At 32.5% G+C, this 24,372-nt stretch overlaps 2 protein-coding genes across 2 annotated transcripts; both read right to left on the minus strand.

Moving 5' to 3' along the window:
- Nucleotides 1-4,496: 4,496 nt before the first annotated feature.
- On the minus strand, nucleotides 4,497-6,911 carry LOC133800360 (putative receptor protein kinase ZmPK1). Its single transcript, XM_062238319.1, has one exon. The coding sequence runs from the start codon at nucleotides 6,909-6,911 to the stop codon at nucleotides 4,497-4,499; it is 2,415 nt and encodes an 804-aa protein (XP_062094303.1).
- Nucleotides 6,912-12,770: 5,859 nt separating this feature from the next.
- On the minus strand, nucleotides 12,771-19,185 carry LOC133801312 (serine/threonine-protein kinase ATG1c). Its single transcript, XM_062239481.1, has 13 exons — nucleotides 18,579-19,185; nucleotides 17,911-18,028; nucleotides 17,770-17,828; nucleotides 17,468-17,532; nucleotides 16,903-16,996; nucleotides 16,717-16,797; nucleotides 16,394-16,505; nucleotides 15,968-16,040; nucleotides 15,460-15,875; nucleotides 15,002-15,354; nucleotides 14,205-14,499; nucleotides 13,916-13,986; nucleotides 12,771-13,484 (listed from the first exon to the last, which is right to left on the minus strand). The coding sequence occupies exons 1-13, from the start codon at nucleotides 18,819-18,821 to the stop codon at nucleotides 13,242-13,244; spliced, it is 2,223 nt and encodes a 740-aa protein (XP_062095465.1). The 5' UTR covers nucleotides 18,822-19,185; the 3' UTR covers nucleotides 12,771-13,241.
- Nucleotides 19,186-24,372: the final 5,187 nt, after the last annotated feature.

A 24,372-nucleotide genomic window follows, 5' to 3' on the forward strand; every position in this document is an offset into this window, starting at 1 on the left:
AGAGCTTCTTCTTTGTTCCTCCATCAAAGTTGTTCACCACCCCCCGTCCTATTGTACGCGTTTGAAGGGTTGTTTTCCCTCCAAGTTCGAGCTTGGTTAGGTGGGACATTCCCATTTTTGTGTACGATTGACAGACCTCCCCCATGCTGAGTATAACTCATATCATCATTGCGAGCTGGATACCTCCTTTGTGAATTCAGATGGTCACACAAGTCAGGATGTGGATTGGAACGAGGACTTTACGTGGAACTCATATGATTCCTCAGGTTGCTTTCAGACCTACACTAGCTCCCCGTCCAGTAACTTCCATTTGCAAAACTTACGACCAACGACTAAGATCGAGGACCTGGATTATTAGCACGTGCTCATGGGACGTAAGTGTCTACTGACAGGGAAGGATTTCTCCTACTATTTCCACGAATTGGAGCGTTTCTCTGTGGGCACGGTGGTGTAGGATGTCTAACCGGTGATGGTAGATGTCTTATCAGCGAGGCTATCCTCGTCCCATCAAGTCGAACTAAATTAGCCCGTCTCAGTTCTACCCCGATCTCCTGAGTTCTCTGCGCCTGTGGTTCTGATCGCGGCGCAGGGGAATTCACTGGGGCTTTTTGTGTCCGTGAATTTGTCCTAGCTCGCCCTGTTGGGTTGTTGTGAACATTCCTTGGAATCTATGCGGAGGGCACAAAGCTGGGAACCGCAGTTTTGACCAAACGACTAACATGGGGATGATGGTTCCTGTGATGATTAGCAAGTTGAGCACTCCACTGATTTCGCTTCGAAGGTATAGAGCTCGGAGTTGCAGTTATGACAGAATGACTAAGATTGGGTCGGTTATTCCTATGGGACCTATGAGACCCACTTTGCCTCTTTCCGACGTTAGCATCGGTTGTAAGAGGGGATAATTGAGCCAGGACCTCCTCGATCTGTCTATTAGCCCGAGCGAGATGGATCCTTAATTCTCGATGACTGTTAGATATCTTGGATTAGGATTTGGTGGGCGTGACACTGAACTCCCAGTATCGTCTTGCCCACATGTTGCTTTTCAGGACGTTGCTGAACATTTGAGCCATTTTCAGTGGGAACAGCCGTATGATGCGCCTCTTGCCCACCAGGCTGTTCCATTTCGTTGTCGTGCATTGATCAAGTAACCACCATGATGAACGTTGAATGAAACTTGTAAAGGATTAAGAACTAGTGACTTCTCAACGAAAGCACCAAACTGTTGACGTGATTTTTCACCAACAGTAGATTAAGAAATCCAATAGGAAAGATATTAGTGCTCTTTTCTAAACCGTAATGAACTGTATGAACAATTTCTTGCACACACAAATTTACGTGGTCAGTGGTTAAAATCCACCTAGTCCACGAGACAATGTTATTACTCTCTCACAATTTCTGCAGAGTTTCTGTATTACAAAAAGTAGTCTCTTTCCTTGTCCATTATCCCTGATATTTATAGTGGAATTTCCTGGACAGGTTTGGGTAACCGTGTGCATAAATATGGTAAGCAATTAATCAAGATAATTCCCATTTACATAGGGATACGATTGCCTATAGAAATTACTCCTGTTATCTTGGACAATAAATGTGCAATACAGCCTGGGTATTAATGAGCGTATAAAGAGCCCCTCCAAGTCTTTTGGGGTCCTTCAATGTGCATCATGACCAGATTTCCACAAGCTGAATATCTTCATCGAGCTGGTGATCGAAGAGAATCCGAACCTTAGTTCGGATTAAGTTTAAAGCACCCTAAAGGCGATCTGGCCATTACATATCTCGATCTAAATCGTTGTCCTATGAGGCGGTCTGAAAATTATCTGCATGTCGTACTGTCGAGTCCTAACTCGAGCTTCTCATATCATCATTAGCTAAATGTTCTACTCGCCTGCTTTTTTCATATGCTTATCTGCTGACTATACCCCTAGCTGAGTAGTTGAATCCATGCTAATTTTTAGGGTACTACATTTTTCATTCCATTTTTTCTTCTTTTTTTCCACTTATTCTATTTTCTCTTTTCTTTTATTTTCCTTTCATTTATTTATATATATATATATAATAATATTACATAATCATATTATTATTTATTATCATTTATTTTTTTATCATTGTACTTTGTTTTACAATTTTTCTACTATATGTAAAAAAAAAATCAAATAAATATTTCAGTCTTAATGTTTCCATCAAGGTAATTTGTTACAATCTTAAGGGTAACATGTTACTTATATTATAAGTAATAAATTATGATCAAGATAACTTTTACTATATATCTTAAGGGTAATCAGTTACGTATATTGTAAGGAACCAATTACAATCAAGACAACTTGCTAGTTGTAACCAGTTACCTATATTATAGGTAACTAGTTACCATCATGATAACTTGTTAGCTTCTTAGGGGTACTAGTTACCTACCAATTACTTATATTATAGTAGATAATTACCACAAACTTAAATTTAGCCTTATATATAGTAGCCACATAGCTAGATAACATCCCACAAACTTATGCATGATGTTTGCTAAGAATTAATTAATAGATCTCTCAACTTGAAGAATATTGTACACATGCTAATAAACACAAAATATAGCTCAACATTCAATAGAGTTCATTACATAATGCAAAAAACGATTTACAATCAAGAGTCTTCTATATAATCTTTTGATCAATATGTGTGAATTTTTTTTAAAGGTGTACGTTCATGCTTCATGAGATTAATGTTGATTATATTTAACCATTTTACTCTTGTAAAAAAATTCAATGCCATTGGTTGGGAATCTAAGCAAGCCCCTTGAATATAAATCTTGTAAAGCTCATACAACTTTATCTTCACAGTATTATCAAGAGCTAAAATTATATCTATACTAATTGAAGCTCCAACTAATTTATTGATGCACCGAACAACATCTTTAACTTAGTTGTTTATACTCCTATCCTACCCAATAAAAAAAGAAAAGATGGAGTAAAAAAATTGAAAGGAGAAAAGAAAAAGATAAAAAAAAAGATACCCAATCCAAATCTAGTAAAAGAAAAGTACAATACAAAAGTGAAAAAAATAGCAATAAATACAAAAAGTAAAAAAAAAAAAGAGGAAGAAAGAAAAGTGAAAAAAAATGATTTTTAAAAAATTGAAAAAAGAATATGTACAGTTAAAAAAACTGAATTGTAAGCATAATAAGGCCTTTTTCTATAAAAAAAAAAAAAGCATAATAAGGCCAAAAATAAAATAAAAAAATAGTATACAAATGATAATATGTGCAATAAAAATAGTGAAAAAATAAATAAAGATAAAATAAAATTACAAAACTAGCATCCCAATTTTAGAAAATTTAATTAAGAATAAAAATATGACATAAATTCAAATTTATACAAAAATATGGGAAAACAAAACCCATAATCATAAGATTTTTTTAAAAAAAACCATATAATAAGAATTTTTAAAAATTCCCATATTTTAGTAAATATTTGAAAAAAAGGCATAAAATTATGTGATTTTCACTATTATGTAAATATATATATATATAGATCTATAGGATTATACTATTTTACCATCCTTTCATTACAAATTTACACCTCTCTCTTTAGTTAGTACCAAAATGTTATTATATATTTTTATAAATCAGGATAAAAATATTTCTTAAACAAAATTTTAGTCAAATTTATATTATATTATTTTATAAGAATATAATGTTATTGATTAAATAAAATATATGTTACAAAGGTTTTACAAAGGATGAGCATATCCTATTGAGCCATGTGAATGATGTAGACAGATAGTGCTATATTGCATAGGCTTTTTTATGTGCTGCTATTATTGTTTTATTTATCATCATTTTTAATGTATGTGACACTATTATTTTACTTTATTTATTAAAATATATTTATAATCTATATACTTATAAGTTATAATCTTATAGATAAGGAAATCTACTTCCCACTTTTCATATTAATTTACTCATTATGTTTTTTTTTTTTGGAAGCAATGTAGTTGGAGACAATGAGAAATATAATTTTCACAATTGTGGTAGCAGGGATACTCTTAATGGTTATGGTTACTTTAATATTAGTCATTAGATTAAAATTAACGGTCCATATTTATAGTTGTTAATTAATATTTCTAAAAATAAATTTTGATTTTTTTAAATTTTTTGAAAGGCTACCTGATTACATGGCGGTCACATATTTATTAAATTAAAAAAAAAATCGTATTTAAGTATTATATATGAAAATTCGAAATTAATGTAGAAAAAAAAATATTTGCCTGTTGGTGACTTGCTATACTAAGTCATTATATTGTCACATCATCATAATTCTTAGTAACCATTTATGGGTAGTAACTATTGAAAAGTCTTCCATATATATATTTCAACAATAAAAGTGAATCATTATCATATTAGATCAAAAATAAAAATCAAACAACACACAACATATATTTTTTTAAATCTGACAAACAAAACACATTTAGAAAAACAAACAAACACAACCTTTATGACATATAATAAACTAAATGTGTCTATCAATTTGTAGTAAAAGCTCCACTACTTTACTCATGGCAGGTCTTAAGCTTCTATCTTCTTGTACACACAAAAGAGCAACTTTGACCAATATCTCAACCTTCTTCTGATCAAACTCATCATCACTCAATCTTGGATCAATTACTTCTTTAAGCCCTTCTTGGTTCATCTTCTCAGTCACCCACTGAACCAAGTGATTGAACTGATCATTATGATTATTATGAGTAGCTGAGTTTGAGAGAAAACTAGATACACATTTCCCACTTATAAGCTCTAAAACAACAATCCCATAACTGTACACATCTGCCTTTGAATCTATTTTCAAGTTCATCATCCACTCTGGTGCCAAGTAACCTCTAGTGCCTCTAACTCGAGAGAATCCAACATCATAGGCCTCTTTGAAAAGCTTTGACATCCCAAAATCTGATACCTTGGCTTCTAAGGAATCATCTAGCAGTATGTTCTGAGGCTTGACATCACAATGGAGCACCCATTCTAAGCACTCCTCATGCAAATATGACAAGCCTTTTGCTGTTCCTACTGCAATGTTGTATCTTTGATCAAATCCGAGCTTTTTTGATGAGTACAAGACTTGGTCTAATGAGCCATTTTCGACATAGTCGTATACAAGTAGTTTGTGGTCCTTTTGTGCACAGAATCCCCAAAGCTTCACTAGATTTCTATGGTTTATATTCCCTATGACACTTACTTCTGCCCAAAACTCTGCATCTCCCTGTAAAATGCCTTCAAGTCTCTTGACTGCTACCACTCTTCCATCATCCAAAATCCCTTTGTATACCGATCCAAAACCACCTTTTCCAATCTCTTCTTTGAAGTTTTTAGTTGCCCTTTTCAATTCTGAGTATGTGAATCTCTTGAAACCCAATGCTAATGCTATGTATCCCATGTTGACCAACTCCTCGTTGACGCGTTTTCGATAGATGAACCACCACCACAAGGCAAAACAGATTACTTCAATGACAGCAAAAGCAGCTACAAAAGCCATTAGGTACTTTAAGTAGCCATTTTTGTTACTCTTTTCACCTCTAGCATCATTATTGAAAATTACTTCAGTAGATGAACAGCTCAATCCATCTGCCTTTTCGCTTGTCAACTCCATTCGAGAGCTTGGTATGATCTCTTTTGGAACCTTCATATGTATGACACTATGGGAATCTGGAGTATGAAAACCATTTACAAGAAAACTCTTTGGAAAACATTGTCCTTGCCCATCGAGTGAATATCCAAACCCTTTGCATTTAACATCTGTCAAGCATGAGTTTCTGCAGTCTTTGAAAGAGACTCCAAGTTTATAGGTTTCCAAATCATAACCATAGTAATCTGTGTTAAGAAGCTCAATGAAGTCAACTTTAGCTTTATCATCAGACAATTTTAATGGAGGCCTGCAGCCTTTAGACCAATCCGAAACATCGATTCTTATGAAGCCATTAGGACAATAGCAAGTTGGTTTTGGATTCTTGTAGCTGCATATACCATACTCACCACAAAGGCCATCAACCAAGCAAGAATCTAGATTGAAAGGTAACCATGAGATTTCCCAAAGACCAGTTGATTCATCTAGGCTGTACAATCTCAAAATCCCATCATAGTCCAATGTTAATCTGCGTTTTGGGCCAATCCCATAATCATATGCCTTAAACGCCAATAGATCACTTGATAAAAACTTTCCATACTCATCAAGAATGGCTATTCTAGAGCTATTGTAAGGTGTTCTACCAGTTACAAATACATTACCACCAGGTACTCTAGGCCAGTAGATACTTGAAAGTTTAGGACCATTATAGACTAGATTTAACACATTATTGTCGTCAAATTTCATGTTATAAACACCAGTCAAGTATGTACCTTTACTCCTCTTAGACACCAAAGTTGTGTTGATCACAAGAGGCTGCAGTGGCAGGAGTGTGTCAGTAGGGAAATTAAAGCTACCCCAGATGATCTTCTTCTTCTCCACTTGATCAATCAAGACCAAGTTTCCAGTCTCCAAAAGCTGAGCTTCAACAGCTGATGAATCAGAAAAAGTATCTGTGGACCAAACTATTGAACCAGAAGCATCACTCAAGATCAGGTTCCCATTCTTGTGAAGTGTTATTCTGGATTGTTTCCCATTAACTGGTTTATCTCTATTAGCCATCCACACAACTGTTTTTTCTAGAGATTTGGTGAACCATATTGAGAAACAAAAGGCATTAATACCCACCTTGTGAAAACCAGCTGAGAAAGTACCCTTTGGTGAAACCAAGAATTCAGTTTCTAATTTGTCAATTTCCAAGGAACTTCCTTTTCTCAAACTTGGCCACCCAGGCCATGAGCTTGAGCTTGGTTGGGACCGAGTTATTGCTGGTGCAACAAGAAAGAGAAAGAAAATCCCAGAAAATTTCATTGTGGTGAATTGGTAGAGAAAGTGAGAATGGTCTTACTTTCTTGTGAAAGAAACCATTTGTAGATATATATATGCCAATACAGCTTGACTTTTAAATGTCACTGTTACTATGTTATGTCCTGTGACGCATTGAATTCGTTATCAATTATACACATTGGATGCCAAGTAGGAAATGTCAACTTGGCAATCGAAAATATCTATTAATGTTTGTAGGCTTGTGATATGTGGTTGAATTTTTCTGATACTCTATTCAAAGATAAAGCTGATCAAAATATTTTATGCACATTGATTCATTGACTAGCAGCTTTAAATGATATCATTATTATTCTATAGAAAAATAAATAAATGAGAAATACTAAACAACATCCTAGAGTGTACGACACCAATTATTATTATTGGCGCGAGTCATATTTTAATGAAATTTAAAATTAAATATGAGTTACCCATACTAAATTGTCTATATTTTTTTTGACATTGTATTTTGTATAATTATCTGTTTGGACTCTGTATTTTAACAAATTATTTTTTGGACCCTATATTTTGTAAAATGGTTCAAATAGAACTCTAAACTCGATTTTGGTCAAAGTTTTTTCTACTGAAATCACAAATAATTCACCAATCTAACAATTCAGAACAAAAATAAAATCATTCTGCTTAAAAATTGTGTTATTATATTCAATTATTTCTTCATCAAAATTGAGTTTAGGGGTCTATTTAAACCATTTTACAAAATATAGGGTCCAAAAATAAATTTTTTGAAACACAGAATCCAAACAGATAATTAGAAAAAATATATGGTCCAAAAAAGTATAAACCCTAGTAATATAGCACGTCTTAGAATGTTAGGCATCCTGGGTGCCTTATAGCCTTATAGCAATACTCTAAATAAAATATAGGGTATCCAACACAAATGGTCAAATGCAAATTCTTAATACAATAAAACATCTCTATAATAATAACATAGGGAGCAACATATTTTATTACTATGAGGAGGTTATAATTTAATAAAATTATATCTATAAAATGTTAGAAATATACATTTAAATTTAAATTAAATAATAATTGATAAAATATATCAAATTCAATGTATAAACATTGATAAACAAAAATGACATAATGGTATAGCTACAATGTATATATTTATATAATGTTGGAAATATACAAAGTTATTTTACAAGCCTAAATTAATAATTAATTTTATCGTGAATTTTTAATATTATAAAATAACATATATATATATATAAATATATTTAATATTAACACAATTATTACTGTCAAAGAATATAGAACAACACCTTGTTGAGGTTTTAGTATATTTAGCGTTGAAGTTCTATTTTTGTTTAAGTGTTATTTTTTACTCTCATATAAAAGATAGGCAAAGAGCGTGTTAGCCTCTGAATTTTTTGAATATCAGGGGGAAATGATGGGAAAACCTTCTTTTGTTAACAACTGTTTGGACTTGATTGCAAGAAAATAGAAAGTTTATGGACTCAATTGATAAAATTATATTTACATGTACCAATTCACAACAACTTGATAATCTAGGGACCATTTGTGCCAAATCCCTAAAACGGCAATGGTTTTCAGAACTATTTTAAATGCCTAGCTTGCTTTTAAGGTAAACAACAGCTACATGCAAATTTGATCATTTTAGGTTTACTTGACAATGAGGTTTTTACCTTTTATCCTAATATTGACATAAAGATTTCTTCACATAATTGGATATAATTTGCCCCATTGTTTTGTTTTAAATTGAAATAAATTGTACATATTCTCTCAAAAAAAATATAGGAATATGTCACTTTTAAAATACTTAATCACAATTTTGTTAATACTAAAGCATTCCCATATCTTTTAGAAAGTTGAAATTAGATCCTCTACCTATTTTAAATAATCCACTTTAATTTTTACCCATTATTTTTAACTCTTATTTTAGTACCCAAATTTTCAATTAATGTACCCATTATACCTCTTCAATTACATACTTTTTTTTCCTCCTTAAACACACTACAAATTAGAATGCATTTCCAATTTAACTATAATATGACACATATAATACACATTACAATAACACTTAGAATCATATGCTAAAATAAGGGTAATTTGGGAAATCTCATGATAATAATGGGTAAAGTTTAACTAAATATATTTAATGTCTAATTTTAGTTAACTACTCCTAAAAATGAGTAGTTCTCAACTTTTCCCCTTTTAGAAATGAATTATCAAAATTAAAATAATCAGAGAATGTTTAGGTATTAATAAATGAGATACTTGCGGCGAAAATAACTAAATTATTGTGTTTGTAGCACTTAAGCACCAAAGTTATTTTTTTGGCGACAAAAGTACATTCCGTTCATGTTTTGGTGCAGTTTAGTGCATCTATTTGTTTCACCGTTAAGTCTGCCACTATGACGTGAAATTTACTTATAACTTTGGTACTTTTACCGCAAATATCTCTTAAATTTGGTACTTTTGCCACAAATACCCTTTTAATTAGGTACTTTCACTGCAAATATCTATTTAATTTGGTACTTTTGCATACGTGTTACAATCGAACTTCAACAGTGAGAGTTGACGGTTGTACTAAACTGCACCAAAACATGGACGGAAGATATTTTTGCCACTAAAAAAATAACTTGAGTACTTAAGTGCTATAACATAATAAATTGGATACTTTCACCACAAATATCCTTTAATAAATAAGTAGAAACTGTTTTTGGATAAATTTGAAGTTTAAAAGATAATTGTATTACCTAAAACACATGGTGTAATCACTAAAACAAAAGGTATTAAGTGGAATATGTTGAACGAAAAAAATAATAATAAAGAAAATATATAATAATATATATTATTAAATGTATTATTATAAAAAGTGGTATCAGTCAAATTAGTGGAGATAAATATCTCCACTTTTCTCTCCACCTTCCCACATTCCACTCTTACCACTCTTCACATAACGTAAAATATAGTTTATAAAAGGGGAAGTAAATCAGACAAAAAAAAAAAGGAAGAAGGAGAAAACTCTGTCAAAATTTTGAGAGAAAATTCTGAAAGAGAATACGATAAAAAAAAAAGAAGAGAAACACCACAAAAAAAATTACAAAAAAAAAAGGTTAAGTTTTCATTGTTCGAGGAATTCTACAAAAGTAAGTACTAGGGCTTGCCCTTATTTTGGTTCTCATCTTTTTAAGTATCATTTCTCATCCAGTGATTCTCTTCTTTTATCTTTGGTCCACTTTGACCTAGGCTTTTTAAGCCACAAAAAGTCTCCAAAAGTGAGATATAGCCAAAGAGGAAAGAAGAAAATATGATTTCTCTATGTAATTATGCTGCTCAAATTCTCCTAAAATTAAATTTGGTTTTTCATATTTTTTCATGGTCCACTTTGATCTAGGCTTCATTAGCCACAAAAGATCTCCAAAAAAGTGAGATATAGTCATGGAAGATATGATAAATCATAAAATTCATATACTATTATGCTATCAAAATTTCTTAAAATGTAAATTTTGATTAAACAGTAAAATCAAGGCAACGAAATTTCCCAATATCCAATACTAAATTAGAATGCAATTAGTAGCTATGTTAGGCAAATGCCAAAAAATTATTGAGAAAATTCCTCAAATTGGCTAAGAAAAAAAGTTTTGGAATCGACACCTGTGTCAAAGTAAATATATATATATATATTAATATGGGCTATAAAAAAGACCTCAAACTAAAAAATGCATATCATGTATGTGTGGGCTTAAACATAATAATTATATATAATATATACTATGTTCAATCGAGAAGAACTATTCAAATTTATATGTATATACGTATATTATACAGCAAAGGTCAAGAGTCATGACTTGATGATTCCAAGTCCAATTATGTGTATGTATGTATATTTAACAAAAGTTGATTCCAAAGTCCAACAACCAAAGGTCAAGAGTCATGACTTGATGATTCCAAGTCCAATTATATGTATGTATGTATATTTAACAAAAGTTGATTTCAAAGTCCTGCGACCAAAACTGAAGTAATTAAAAAATGCTGAGTCTATATTATTTTGGTTATTTGAAAAGTCATTACTAATATATATATATATATTATATTTATCATTCTTATTATAAATTTATATAAATATATACATATATACGTATTCGTGTGATATGGTTATAAAAAAATAGATTTATAAGGAGTATATATCATATATGTATGTGGAGAAACTAAAAAATTGGGGTCATACGTGTTCATGCTAGATAATTAGAGCATGTAGAAAGATATATAAGTATATGTGTGGTATGATATATAAAAAAAATTGATGAGAGAAAAAAAATATATCATACACATGCATATATATTATATATAAACAAAAAATTTGGTTACCAAACCTAAAGAAACAAACTTTGTTGAATATGACTTTTTAAATCAAGAAATATATGACAGTTGAAGATAGATAATTGCCGCAAATAAACATTCGTTGTCTCCTGAGAAATATATATGTATATATAAGAGATTAAAACTATATATTTATATAATTGTTTATGATGTAAACAATCAAGGAGAACAAATATATGCTTCACTTTCTTCTCAAAGTTAAACAATATCTTTCAAATTTGGAGAACTTTGAAGAATGTATTATGTTGAGTATGGTAGAAGGTTTAAATAAACAAAAGATGATATCTTAATTATATTTCAAATTCAAATTCAAACTGAATTTTAGAATATAAAATAATGATATTATCTTATAAATATCTATATCATATTTTATCACAAATTTTATATTCAAATCTCTAAAATTAAATTTAAATTTTAGTATATAAATATTATCTGATATTAAATTTAATTATTCACTACCAAATTTTTGGAATAATTAAATTAACAGATTCTAGATTCTGCCAAAATTAGTTTTGATCTCTTTATTTTATAAAAACATTTTTTTATAAATAAAGAGATTTCAACATAAAACAAAATTCAAAAATCATATCAAATGATAAAAAGAATTTTAAACAAGAGGTCTTTCACCTAAAAAATTTCAAAACATCACAAAAGATTGCTTTTAACTACGTTTGACTTGATTCCTCTAAATGATACGTAGGCAACTTAGTCATTAAAAATAAGTGCAGTCACATAAACCACAAATTCCCAAAATTCTCAGATATCAAACACAACACTCAAAATTCTATAAAAGGTTATTCACCTCGGAATTTTGCATAACTTCCAAAACATTAAATGATTCCATGATATGGTCATCTACCAGAATTTTATAAATTTCTAAAATTACCATGAATTCCTATGAATGGTCATTTACCAAAATTCTTCCACTCATTTCCCAAAATATCTATCTAGAACTACAAGTGACTTGATCATTCATAAAGAAGGTATGTAGGCAGCTCAGTCAGTCAAATTTACTGAGTGCAGTCACAATTCCAAATTCCTCAAAAAATTTCCAAAATTATACAAGTACTTAATATTATCATAATTGGAATCAAAATATTTTCCTTTAAATAAAAAGAGTAGTAATTAAAAGGTTATTCATATAATCTTCCATGGGTCGAACTTAAATTAATAAACTCTTATACAATAAAATAGCATAACTGAAATTGTATTTGGCATTAATTTTAATATATTAAATTTGAAATTTTTGTCTAACAGTATAATCCCAACTAAGAATCTGACAACACTATTTAAACAAAAATGTTTGTAAACTCCTCAATTCTATCCAATGAATTTGACAATCAGTAACATTACTTTAATGGAAGAAAATTACATACAATTTGTCATTCGATAAGTGCGTCCTTAAAGAGTGAGAAGTGAAGACAAGAAAATTATGAACATTATTGGATAGATTAAAAGTACAATGCTTGACAAAAAAGCTTTTAGAGAACTAGTAAATTTTAACTAATTTTCAATCAATCTAAATTATTGAGATTTTAGAAAATATTTATACACTTTAATTGGTTGAATGATCATTCTAAAAGAAAAAACTCCCCCCGTACTTTCATTTCTTCTCACCAAACAATGGAGAGGAATTTGCTCCTTTTTTTCATCTCCAAGTAATTTACTTCTCACCAAACACAATAATAGAATTACTTGCTCTCTTTGCCTTTCTTCTCCCTCCTTCCATCCTTCCTTCCTTCCTTCCCTCCTTACTAAACATAAGCCAAAATCATACGAGTGTTAGTGGTACAACATCATCATGCCAACATACAAAGTTTTCTAATAACTTCCCTTGAATCGAACCCTAATTTCCCCCAATCCCACAAAGAATAGCTGTACAAACGAATAATTATACACAAATGAAAATAGGGCTAGTTATCCACAAACAGCAACCTAAATCTTGAATTGTCAAGAAGAGGAGCATTGCTGTTCCTCACACTTCAAAATAGCCATCCTCTGAGACCTTGAATAACCTTGCCTGTTATTGAGTATGTCAATGTAATTTCGGAGCCTATACCGGTCTGAGCTAGTCAGAGAGAATGGAGGGTTTAGAATGAGGGAAGACGCTTCAACTAGAAGGAAGACTAACAACCGAACAGCTTTCGAGTAAAATGTTGCTGCACTTTCCATGTCACCCATCAACTCATCTACCTGCCAAATGTCAACAACTCTGTGAGCACGACAACATTAAAGTGATTTTCATTTCAAAATTCATTTCATATCTACAATTAGCATTCTGTTTTGTACCACTATTCCTTATTTTCTCCATGTAAGATGATCATATACAACAAGATTGCATGTCAAATTAACTGGGGCAAATGAGATTTGAACTAAACTAAAGAAAATACAACCATGTGTTTTACTTTTACTAGAATATCAGGAGCCTATCAAAGAATAAAGAAAAAGATTGTTTCAGTTACATTTCTAAATAAGTAAGGTTCATTTTTAACTCCACGACATAGATGATACTTAGTCATTTAATTCACTCATTACATAACATAATTCAACAAAATCAGTAGTCAAGATGTGAGAAAAGAAAATAAGCTACTTCTTGTTTCTAAGAAATAAAAAATAATACTCACACCCCCGTGTTTCCCGAAAGCAAGTGCTGATTGAAAGATTGTCTCCATTGGATCTGGCATCTCTATATTATCTGCAACCATGACAAACAAAGGAGGTTGAATCTTACGATAAACATGCTATTTGTGGTAATAGTTTTCAAAACAAGCAAAGAAAATCAGGCAATACTGTGGACTTCTCTGCCATTTGTTCAGGCTACAAAAACTAGCAAAAATAATGGCAACATTAACTGGAAAACAAAAAGTAAACAACATGAGAAGATGACAATTTGTTGAATGCATATTTATGTACCAGGCTTGATAATCTTTGCAAGCTCTTCAGCATGTTCAACCTCTCTCAGAAATTCTCTCTCAATCTGAGAGGAAATATCCTCGGGCCCTTGAGTGTTAACAACATCAGCACATTCTTCTGCATCAGGGCTACTGTACTTCTTGCTGGCACTCCTTTTCAACCTCGTAGTCTCTTGGCTTGGACTTCCTTCCATAGCTGAGGCAGCTTGCGTGTGGCATATATGCAATGCTTGCTTCCAAATTGCAAGAATTACAAGCTGGATTGAGAATGCTTCCAGATGCTTATCAGCCTCAATCTGTTTAAACATGCATTTGGTGAAAACTTAGACAATACTATTTGCATATAAATATATATTTCAAAAAAAATAAAGTTAACAATATAGTCATCCTTTACACTAAATTATAATTACAAATTACACAAATAATTAAGTATATATAATATAAATATATAAAAACATATATTTAATTCCGTACACATTGCAAATGTTAAAGGCAAATTAAAGCTTCCAATGCAGGTTTAAGATCTTGAAGTTAAGGGAGCCAAACAAATCATGCTATAGATTGCTCATTTAAGCTCAAATTATACTTAAGCCTATCTCAAATTAGGCTAGCAGAACCCACTAGTGGTCCAGGTTCAAGCTCAATTGAAGGCTGTGAAGCTAAGCCATAATAAACAAAAGAACGGTAAGATATACAAGCTTCAGAATACTTGAGCTTAATCGAACATGCAACACTTTAGCACATGTTGGCTAATGGCACAAAGTGGCCGGAGCCAGGATGTCATAGCTAACAGCTTACCTTTTCATTAACTAATTCTGTAATAGCAGATGCACACTTCTGGAGAGACTTAAGTCTTGTCATGCAGTTTGTTGATGGCTGCTCCAAAGTATCGATATCTGTTGATCCTTGGGAAGTCCCTGGACCAGAGCTCTGACTTTCCATGCTTTCCATGCGGCAAATATTACTACTAGTTGCACCGATAATTGGTAAGGGGGCTGTTGGAATTGTAGGTAAAGATGCTTTAGGTGGACTCTCTAATTTGTATGGAAAATGGCTTGGTTTAGCATGACTGCCAGGCGAAGATGACACATCAATAGGTGGTCCAGAGACAAGTACATAGTCTTGATCACTAAACTCCAGTGAATCAACAACTGCAAATGAAAAGGAGAGAAATAATGAAAACTGATGTCTATTAGAATATTTACTCTGACAGGAAAACAAAACTGAAAAGTGAAAACATGATAGATTCTTCGCACCTCTTGGGCGAGCATTGATTGGCTTTTGACTTGTGAGTTTAATAGGATCATTTAGAATTCTAACAGATGATTTATGGCTGTCCGGCCTAATATTATAAGAATCTTTAGGGCTTGCAGTATTGTATTGGAATATAGGATCAATGTTGTTAGACATAGTAGGTGCCGTTGCAAGCCTATCAACTTTTGTATCAAAAGATGAGCGTTCGCGCCTTTCATTTTTTGTATCAAGAGAAAATCCAATAGTAGACTTCATTGAGGGCCTCCTTAAATAAGAAGGGCTCCCCTCTGGACCACTTGAATCATCATCTAAGAAGAAAGGCAGGCAATCTTCTTGAGAATTTTCATCTGTTTTCCTTACAGGGTTGCTATCAGATAGTGGAAATCCTGTCATTATTCTCGTTGTTGACTCCTTACTCCTGCATTCATTGAAAGATTTCCTTCATCTAAACCCCACACACACACATCAAAAGATAAAACCATGAGAACTTTTCATTATACCTATATATACCTGAATGAGTCATCCAGCAGCTTTTGAGATAGGAGCGGGTGGTTAAAGAACTCTTCAAATGTCAAGCGCTCCACTGGAAGTACAAATGAATCAGAGCTACATAATATAATTCTATACATATACTTCATAAATGGGAGCAGCTAGAGATAGAACAAAACTATATGGCTCTCCTATCTCACTCTTTTGCTACATTATGTGAAGCAAACAAATAATTATCAAACATGTTTTATAGGCAATCATCATTTAAAACATCAAATTCAGAATTAAAATTAGCTTCACATGTGCATCTATTACTTTCAAAAACTATTAAACCAAAGTGAAAGACTCAAGCTTCATGTGGAATGAATAAATGAAGTAATTAAATTTCTATCCACAAACAGATACGAACTATAAGCCAAACATTTGGAATTACATGGCGCAACATACCTGGATTACGACGCAACAATTTTTGGCACAGGTCTTTGCACTCAGAACTCAAAAAATTATTGCTATCTGGAGGAAAATTTAATTCAGTTGATTTCACAATGTTCTGGAGCAACTGCACAACATAAGGAGGAGGAATTAAACTAAATATTTAGCAAGACAAAATATTAAAGTACGTAAACATGGTAACAAACCATGTAGAGGAAAACCACTATAATTAGAAGATTGAAATATAGTGCGCATTGTACATCGTAAAACTAATTTAAAATCATTTATATTTTTTTTTTAAAAAACAGAAGAAGAAATGCAAGCAAAAAAAAAAGAACCTGTATTTGATTGTTTCCAGTGAATGGAGTTCTTCCGGTTACAAACTGAAATAAAATTGCACCAACACTCCAGAGATCTGCCTGTGAATTCAGTTCCGAGGACGTAGAAAGACAATATATAAGACTTTTATGAGACTCAACTACTACAAACACACACATAGACACACAAAAGTAGACAATTATCACCTTTGCATCATATTTCTGTAGTTGCATTATCTCAGGAGCCATGTAAAGAGGTGACCCACATAATGTTTCTGCAAGGCCTCGAGGTTGCAAAGATCTACAAAAAGAAAAATACATAAGAAATAACATTGAAGAAGTCCGTAGGGTAGTCAGTAGTTAATACTTGGTAGTAAATAAATGTTGGGAATACTAAGGAAACAGTGCTTGTGCACGTATGTGTGTGAGAGTAAGGTAGTTTTAGATAAAATTTAAAACAATGCAATCCAAGAAATTCTTTGTTAGGACATTAAATCAATAATTCCAATAAAATTTGAAATGGTGAGAATTTTTTCCCACCTTTTATTTCAAGCTAAAACATTCTGTATCAGCATCATAACATTAAGCATGATTACTAGAGAGAAAAAGAGAAGTTCATGAAAGATATTTGATTTATAGCTTACAAAAACTCATAATAAGATTACTAGGGAATACCTGAATGTGATTAAAAAGAAATCTTCTATACATGTCTTATACATATATAAAAAAAAACTGCCATAAAAATAGTAGGCAAGAAGATGATGAACTATACCTTGCAAATCCAAAATCAGCAATCTTTAAAACTGCATTATCATCGTGAGTAGAAAGCAGGAGATTCTGTTTCAAATATAGTAGGTGTTATGAATGGAAAAGTACTACAAATCATTCAGCAATGACTATTACTAGAAGCGAAACATTATCATGAGATGCTGTTATAAGCCCAAGTTAATCAACATACTCAGCTTAGTCTGCTAGATAAACCATTATTCCACAATGCAAGTTCTATTCTGTTTGGATCATCAGTGCCAAGATAATTTAGAAAATAATACATTTTGCAAAAGGAGTGAACCTAACCTGTGGCTTTAGATCCCGGTGTATAAGATTATTGTCGCGAAGAATTTGCAGACCAGCCGCTGCAAATAATGGAAGAAGCTAGTATCACGTGAAATGAAAAAACTGGAAGAAGTGAAACAAATAGGGAGGTTCAAGACAAACCTAGCTGCTGCATAAAATGCTTAGCGGTTGTTTCTGGGACTCTTCCATGGCGTTGGATATACATGGAAAGATCACCACCTTTGCAGTACTCCAGCACAAGATGTATCTTCCCAGGTGCCTATATTAAGAGAATGCAAACCAAAACTTTGAAGCTGACATGACAACCAATTCCCAAACGCCCAAACCCAGATGACCATTTCTCCCACTCTTCTACAAGCTTATCTAGTCCATAGTAGCATTCAAACTAGCATATTCAAAACTCATTTAACTTAACGAACTCTATTGAACCTTCACTCTAGCTGATAATTTTTTTCAGAGTATAAAACAACCAACTCCAACAGAAATATAGGTGCGAGTCACAATAATGGAACATTCCTTTAGTGCACAATAAACATTACCAAGAAAATTTCATATTTCGTATTCCTGGAAAATAACGTAAGTTTACAAAGTCAATGTATGGATTCTCAATGCAGTAACAAAAAAAATACACATGTGTGTATACATGACAACTTCAAAGACTTGACTTTGAATAAACATTCCAGTCAATACATAAGAAATTTAGAATTATTCCAGTCAAGTTCAAATTCTCAAAAACAAGTCCAATCATTTTCCTTCACTTTCAAAAATTTTCTCAGCAACAAAACACAATTAAAAACTAAACCACGAACCTCAATAATATCGTGCAACTGAATTATATTGGGATGGTTAATCTTCTTCAAGATAAAGATCTCAGACATTAAACTCTCCTGCAATTTCTTGTTGAGCCGGCTCGTGGCGATTTCCTTGATAGCCACCTCGGTACCATGTACGCGGTGCCTCGCGTGCCACACCACCGAGAACGAACCCGACCCGATTTGCCGGCCCACCAGATAATCTCCGACCACTCTTCCTCTCCCGTTTGCCTGAGCCATTATCAAAAACCACCAAATCAATTCAACCCTAGAATCCGAACCCGAAACCAGCTCCGAGTACCCGAATCTCAAAGCTCCAATTACAAACTCGCCGAGCTCTGTTACCGGATCTTCCGTATATTCGACCCAGATTTTACAGCAAAAAACAAATTTTGGTCGAATCGACTTTTTTTTTGGTTAAAAAAATGAAAGAGTTAGAGAGAGAAGGAGATAATTAAGGAATTTATGCTTAAAGCTCAATTTTGAATTATGCTCCTGATTAGGAAACTAATATGTTAATTACAATTTTTAATTAGTAAGATTTAATCAAAATATAATTACTAATTATTACTCTTTTGATTTAGATAAGCTTCTCAGCACAGAAGCATGACAACTAGAGAGAGAAGAAGATTGAAATTGAAACTTGAATGAAAGCGAAGGCGTGGAGCTATAAGAAAAACAAAACTGTTACGATACGGTTGAGTCTACGGTAAACATGGAGGTTCGCGTGTACTAATTGGTTCGGTAACAGATCTAATGACGTGTCGATGTTACATTGGTTGAGTGTACATATATTGATACGACGGTTTGATGACGTGGCTTTAAACTATTGGCGTAGTTTTTTTCTATTTAATAATATTTTTTGGGTGTTTTTTTTAACTGTTTTTCTTGGCGTGAGGAATTGTTGTTTCAATTGGTTTTTTTCTTCTAATAAAAGATGAGAAATATTAAATGCAACTTGTGATTTTGGTATCTTTAGACAGAGTGAAAAGCAGCCTCCAAAGATGACCATCAATTAAAAGTTGGCAAATGGAGTTTGGTCAAAATGATTTTATTCTTTGAACATGGTAGCTTGTTTACCTAATTACTATTTCCTAGTTTGGAGAATTATAAACAAGGGTGTAGGGAAGGAATCAAGATCCCCTATCAAATTAGTATGTTTTATATTGTGTCAAACCAATATAATTATAATATCTTATATTTAATATTTCATTTATAAAAAAACTGCTATTGTTTTTTCACAATAAGTTAGGTTTTAATATAATGTATCACAATTAAATTGGTTTGACACAATATGATACACTAATTTGATAGAGGATCTTGATTCGTAAGGAGGGAATCAAAATCTCCTCTCAAATTAGTGTGTCTCATACTGTGTCAATCCAATGTAATTATGACATCTTATATTTAATATTTCATTTATAAAAAAACGGCTACTGCTTTTTCATAACAAGTTAGGTTTTAATATGATGTGTCATAATTAAATTGGTTTGATATAATATGAGACACACTAATTTGACAGAGGATGAGATTATTGTTATATCATTTTAAATAATAGAAATAAATTAGTGTGTGACAAATATATTTATCAAAGTAACATATATTTTGGGCGTACATAATTTGGTTACAATTTTGTAAACTCCCAAAAATTATCATACTAACTTAAGTGTGCAATTTGGAGTTACACATTTTAAATTTAATTTTCATAAAGCTATAACATTTTATAGCTATTAAGGTGTGATTTTGACTGTCATAAAGAGTATGAAAGTTACAAAATCATAGGAATTGATTTGGACCTTTTTGGCAATTTTGGGTGCCAAAATGAGTGAGCAAAATAGAGGCACATGTGTTGCGTCGCCCATTGTGAGACGACACATCGCATGTACTGTTATGGGTAAAATTACACACCAGGCGACACATCGCTTGACAGGCGATGCATCGCCTAATATGTAACAACTCATACAACTCCCAAATCTTCCATTTATCAGCATGAATGTCTAATTGATGATTTGTAACAACCAAAGGGTTGGTGGAGTTTAAAAATCAAAAGGTGATCCAAAATCTCTGTAAATAGGAGTCTCGTGTTCACTTGCAAAACACACTATTTCTATCCACTAGACCACTTAATTAGAAATTCACCAAAATACTTAATAATTCCATAGAGCTATTTCCATTTGAGAGTTCTCTTAGTTCTTAGAGGATAGAGGAAATAAGTTTTTGAACAAAGGTCTTGAACCTCGTTATTGTGGTTGTTGAGGCATGACAATCCACTTTATGGCAAGAATTGCAAGATATCCTTCTAAGCTATGACAGCAAGATGGAATGCTTAAATGCCCTCTCTGAAACAAGCAAAATACGCAATGGCTTGTCATCTCCAACAACAAACTTGGCTAGCAAAGGGCCAAGTCCAGGTGGCAACCACAACTTAGGACAGCACGGTTCAAGAGGAGCCTCTCCCATCAACCATGGTCGTACTGATGCTCATGCTCGAGGAGGACGTTCCAGTGGTGGTGGTTCAAAACCAACCTATCAAGTTTGCAGAAAATATAGACATTCTGCAGCCTATTGCTACAATAGGTTCGATGAATCTTACATGGGTTCTGTACCAAGCAGTGCTCCCTTCAATCCCAAACAAGGTCAAGGTGCATAGAGTGCTTCAGCGTTTATTGCCACTCTTGAAATGGTGGAAACTGATGTGTGGTTTCCTGATTCGGGAGCGAGTAATCACATTACAGCTGAGACTTCAAACATAAAATAGAAAGTAGAGTATAGTGGTAAGGAAAAACTCACTGTTGGGGATGGTAACAGGCTGAACATTGCTCATGTTGGCTCCAATTTATTATCTACTCATGATAATAGTCACTTGATTTTAAATGATGTGTTGCATGCTTCCAAGATTACCAAAAATTTGCTAAGCATTTCAAAACTTACACATGATAATGATGTGTTTGTTGAATTTTACTCTGATTGTTTTTTTTTTTTTTTTTTATGCAGCACAAGGTCACAAAGAAAGTGGTACTTCACGGAAAGCTTAAGGATGGACTCTACCAATTCACCTCACCAACATCCAAGTTTCTACTCAGTTCTTCTTCACCATATAAGTCAGTGTTGTTTTTTGGTCTTTTCGTTGTGTCTTCGTCTCTTGTAACTTAGCCTGTGGCCGAGAGTGTCTCTAATTTAATCAAGGACAAATGGCATAGGCGTTTAGGCCATCCGTCCAGTCGTGTCTTGAGTCTTGTGTTAAATACAATCAATGTAAAAAATCTTAAGAATGAAGAAGAACACTTTTGTGATGCATGTTAATTGGGTAAATCCCATTCTCTGCCTTTTTAGCTTAACAGTAAACGTGAGAAATTTCCACTTGAGCTTGTGCACACTGACTTATGGGGGCCAACCCCTATCACATAAAATTATAATTTTCGCTTTTATGTTTATTTGTAGATGACCACAGTAGGTACACTTGGATTTACCCTTTGAGAGCCAAATCCAATGCATTGGGAGCTTTCATTCAGTTCAAAAAATCAGTTTGAATGAAAAATTAAAACACTTCAAACCGACTGGGGAGGTGAGTTTCAAGCATTCACTCAACTTGTCAATGATAGTGGCATTCGTTTTCAACACTCATGCCTTCATACTGTTGGTTTTTATTGATCAAAACAGAGATTATACGCAGCGGAACAACAATCAAATTGTCAGATTAATCCCATAAGATTTCTAGATCTACTTCTTCACACTCATATATATATTGAATCAAGGACAAGAATAGAAAAATTACCTCAGGTCCTTCCTTGCTGCTATCTTTTTGTATGGCTGAATCCTTGAGATCTCACACCAAGATCTTCCAAAATGTTCTCAAGCACACAAAGAACGAGTGTGGGCTCGCTATACAAATAATAGGCAATAACTATTTATCAGATGTTCTCAACACATGAGATCTGATAAAGTTTGGACCTAGGTTTTGTGAAGAACAATAACCTTTGTTTTTGTCACTGTTATCTTTTCTCTGAGAGAATCCTAGATATTTTTCTATCCCTGAAAAATTACCTTCTGTGAAAACTGATATCCAATATTTAATACTATCCAATATATTAAAATATTTGTTATTTTAAACAAATTCAAAATAACTGATCAGTTATCAGATTTTTGTTTAAATAATAATATTTTAATCATATTAAAATATCTCATTATTTATTTAATATTTAGATGACTAAAATTGTGGAATCAAGAGACTAAGTCCATCTCTTATGCGTGTAGCACAATGCATGTGCACTGTGTCACATAGTGTACCACATGCCTGTGCAGACATGTGATTTTTTCCAATTTTTATTATTATTTAAATACCAAAAATCTCAAAAAATAAATTAATTCAAAATTAATTATATTTTTGTTAAATCAAATAATTAATTAATTACACATAATTAAGCAATAATTATGTTTGATACATAGAAAAATGTTTTACTTATCACATAAGTCCTTTTTGCCCATTTTTTTGTATTTGCCTTTGACAGTGATTGTTTGAGCCATTTCGGGGACCATTGACCTATAACATTAAGCTCCAATAAATTGAAACTAAATAATTAAACTTTTTAATTATAATAGTTAATTTATTAATTCTGATATTACTCCACTATAAATTCAGAATTGCACTCTTTATGTTATAGATATACTTTTACAGAAATCTTTTTCTTAAGTCGTCCATTGATATAACCATCTTACAATAGTTCAACCCTCTAATTAATTAGTTCATAAATTAGAATGGGAGAATTACCATTTAACCTTTCTAATTTACTTCTTATTCCTTAAGTACCATTAATTCACTAGTGAATAATTAATCTATAATCTAATTATAGATTTGAGCTCAAAATCATTCAGTTCCAGAATTAACCCTTAGGGAAACTAATATACGATCCGTTAGGAAAGATTAGATTCCGTATTGTTGATACATGTTCCCAGCCATCCATGATATTAAATCTCCAAAACAAAAGTCATTAGCCTCATTCTTTGAAGAGACCTTAACGAATGTGAAATTCCGTTTTTAGTAATTGCCAAATTAATTAAACCATGAATTAATTAAAATGCGGAATGGTAATTAATTGTTTACACAGAAAGCAGTTCTGTCGAAACAGAATCCGAACTTGTCACGACAGAACTGGACACAATAAATAGACAGTACAAAAATTAAAGAACACGACGAATTTTTACAAGGTTCAGAAACCCTTTCGGATAATCTACTCCTTGGGTCCACGCCCAGAGAATAAACCAATTAGTAAAGAAACAAAGTGTACAAAAGCATTGACTTAAACAATGTAAGACTCCCTCTTAAACTATTGCCGCAATCTTGTTGTACTCTTCTCTACGAATCTGGTTTGATGAAATGCTGATTCTCTTGAACTCCCTTCAAAGAATAGCGAGTGCACACTTCCTCCCGAAGTGAGACTTAGATAGAATCCTCTCCCGAAGATCCTTATGAACACGTTCACAATAGACACTATCTGTTTACAATGGGCAAGATAGATTTCCACAAGTACACTCAGCACTCTCACAAAGATTAAGGTGAACAAACTTAATCTCTACAAATAAAGACACTCTTCAAAATAACATAATGTTTACAAATATTGAAAATGGAAGAGGTGAAAAATCCAAAGGCCTTGGCAAGGTATTTATAGGCAGGGAAATCGTCCAAGGCTATCATTTTCTGGTATATTTGAAAATCAATTTGTGAATTCCTTTGATTTAGGAAATCAGCCAACCAGATGGATTCTGTGTCGACAGAAAAGGAAACTGATGAGTC

The sequence above is a fragment of the Humulus lupulus genome, chromosome 9 (assembly GCF_963169125.1).
Source record: "Humulus lupulus chromosome 9, drHumLupu1.1, whole genome shotgun sequence".
Classification (NCBI taxonomy): domain Eukaryota; kingdom Viridiplantae; phylum Streptophyta; class Magnoliopsida; order Rosales; family Cannabaceae; genus Humulus; species Humulus lupulus.

Excerpts from the sequence above, each read along its gene's own strand:
- LOC133800360 (XM_062238319.1), bottom strand. The coding sequence starts at position 6,911 with ATGAAATTTTCTGGGATTTTCTTTCTCTTTCTTGTTGCACCAGCAATA.
- LOC133801312 (XM_062239481.1), bottom strand. The coding sequence starts at position 18,821 with ATGGCTCAGGCAAACGGGAGAGGAAGAGTGGTCGGAGATTATCTGGTG. Across the intron at positions 16,041-16,393 it reads ATTGTTGCGTCGTAATCCAG|TGGAGCGCTTGACATTTGAA; the intron begins GTATGTTGCGCC and ends TTGTACTTCCAG. Across the intron at positions 13,987-14,204 it reads TGCAAAGATTATCAAGCCTG|ATAATATAGAGATGCCAGAT; the intron begins GTACATAAATAT and ends TCATGGTTGCAG.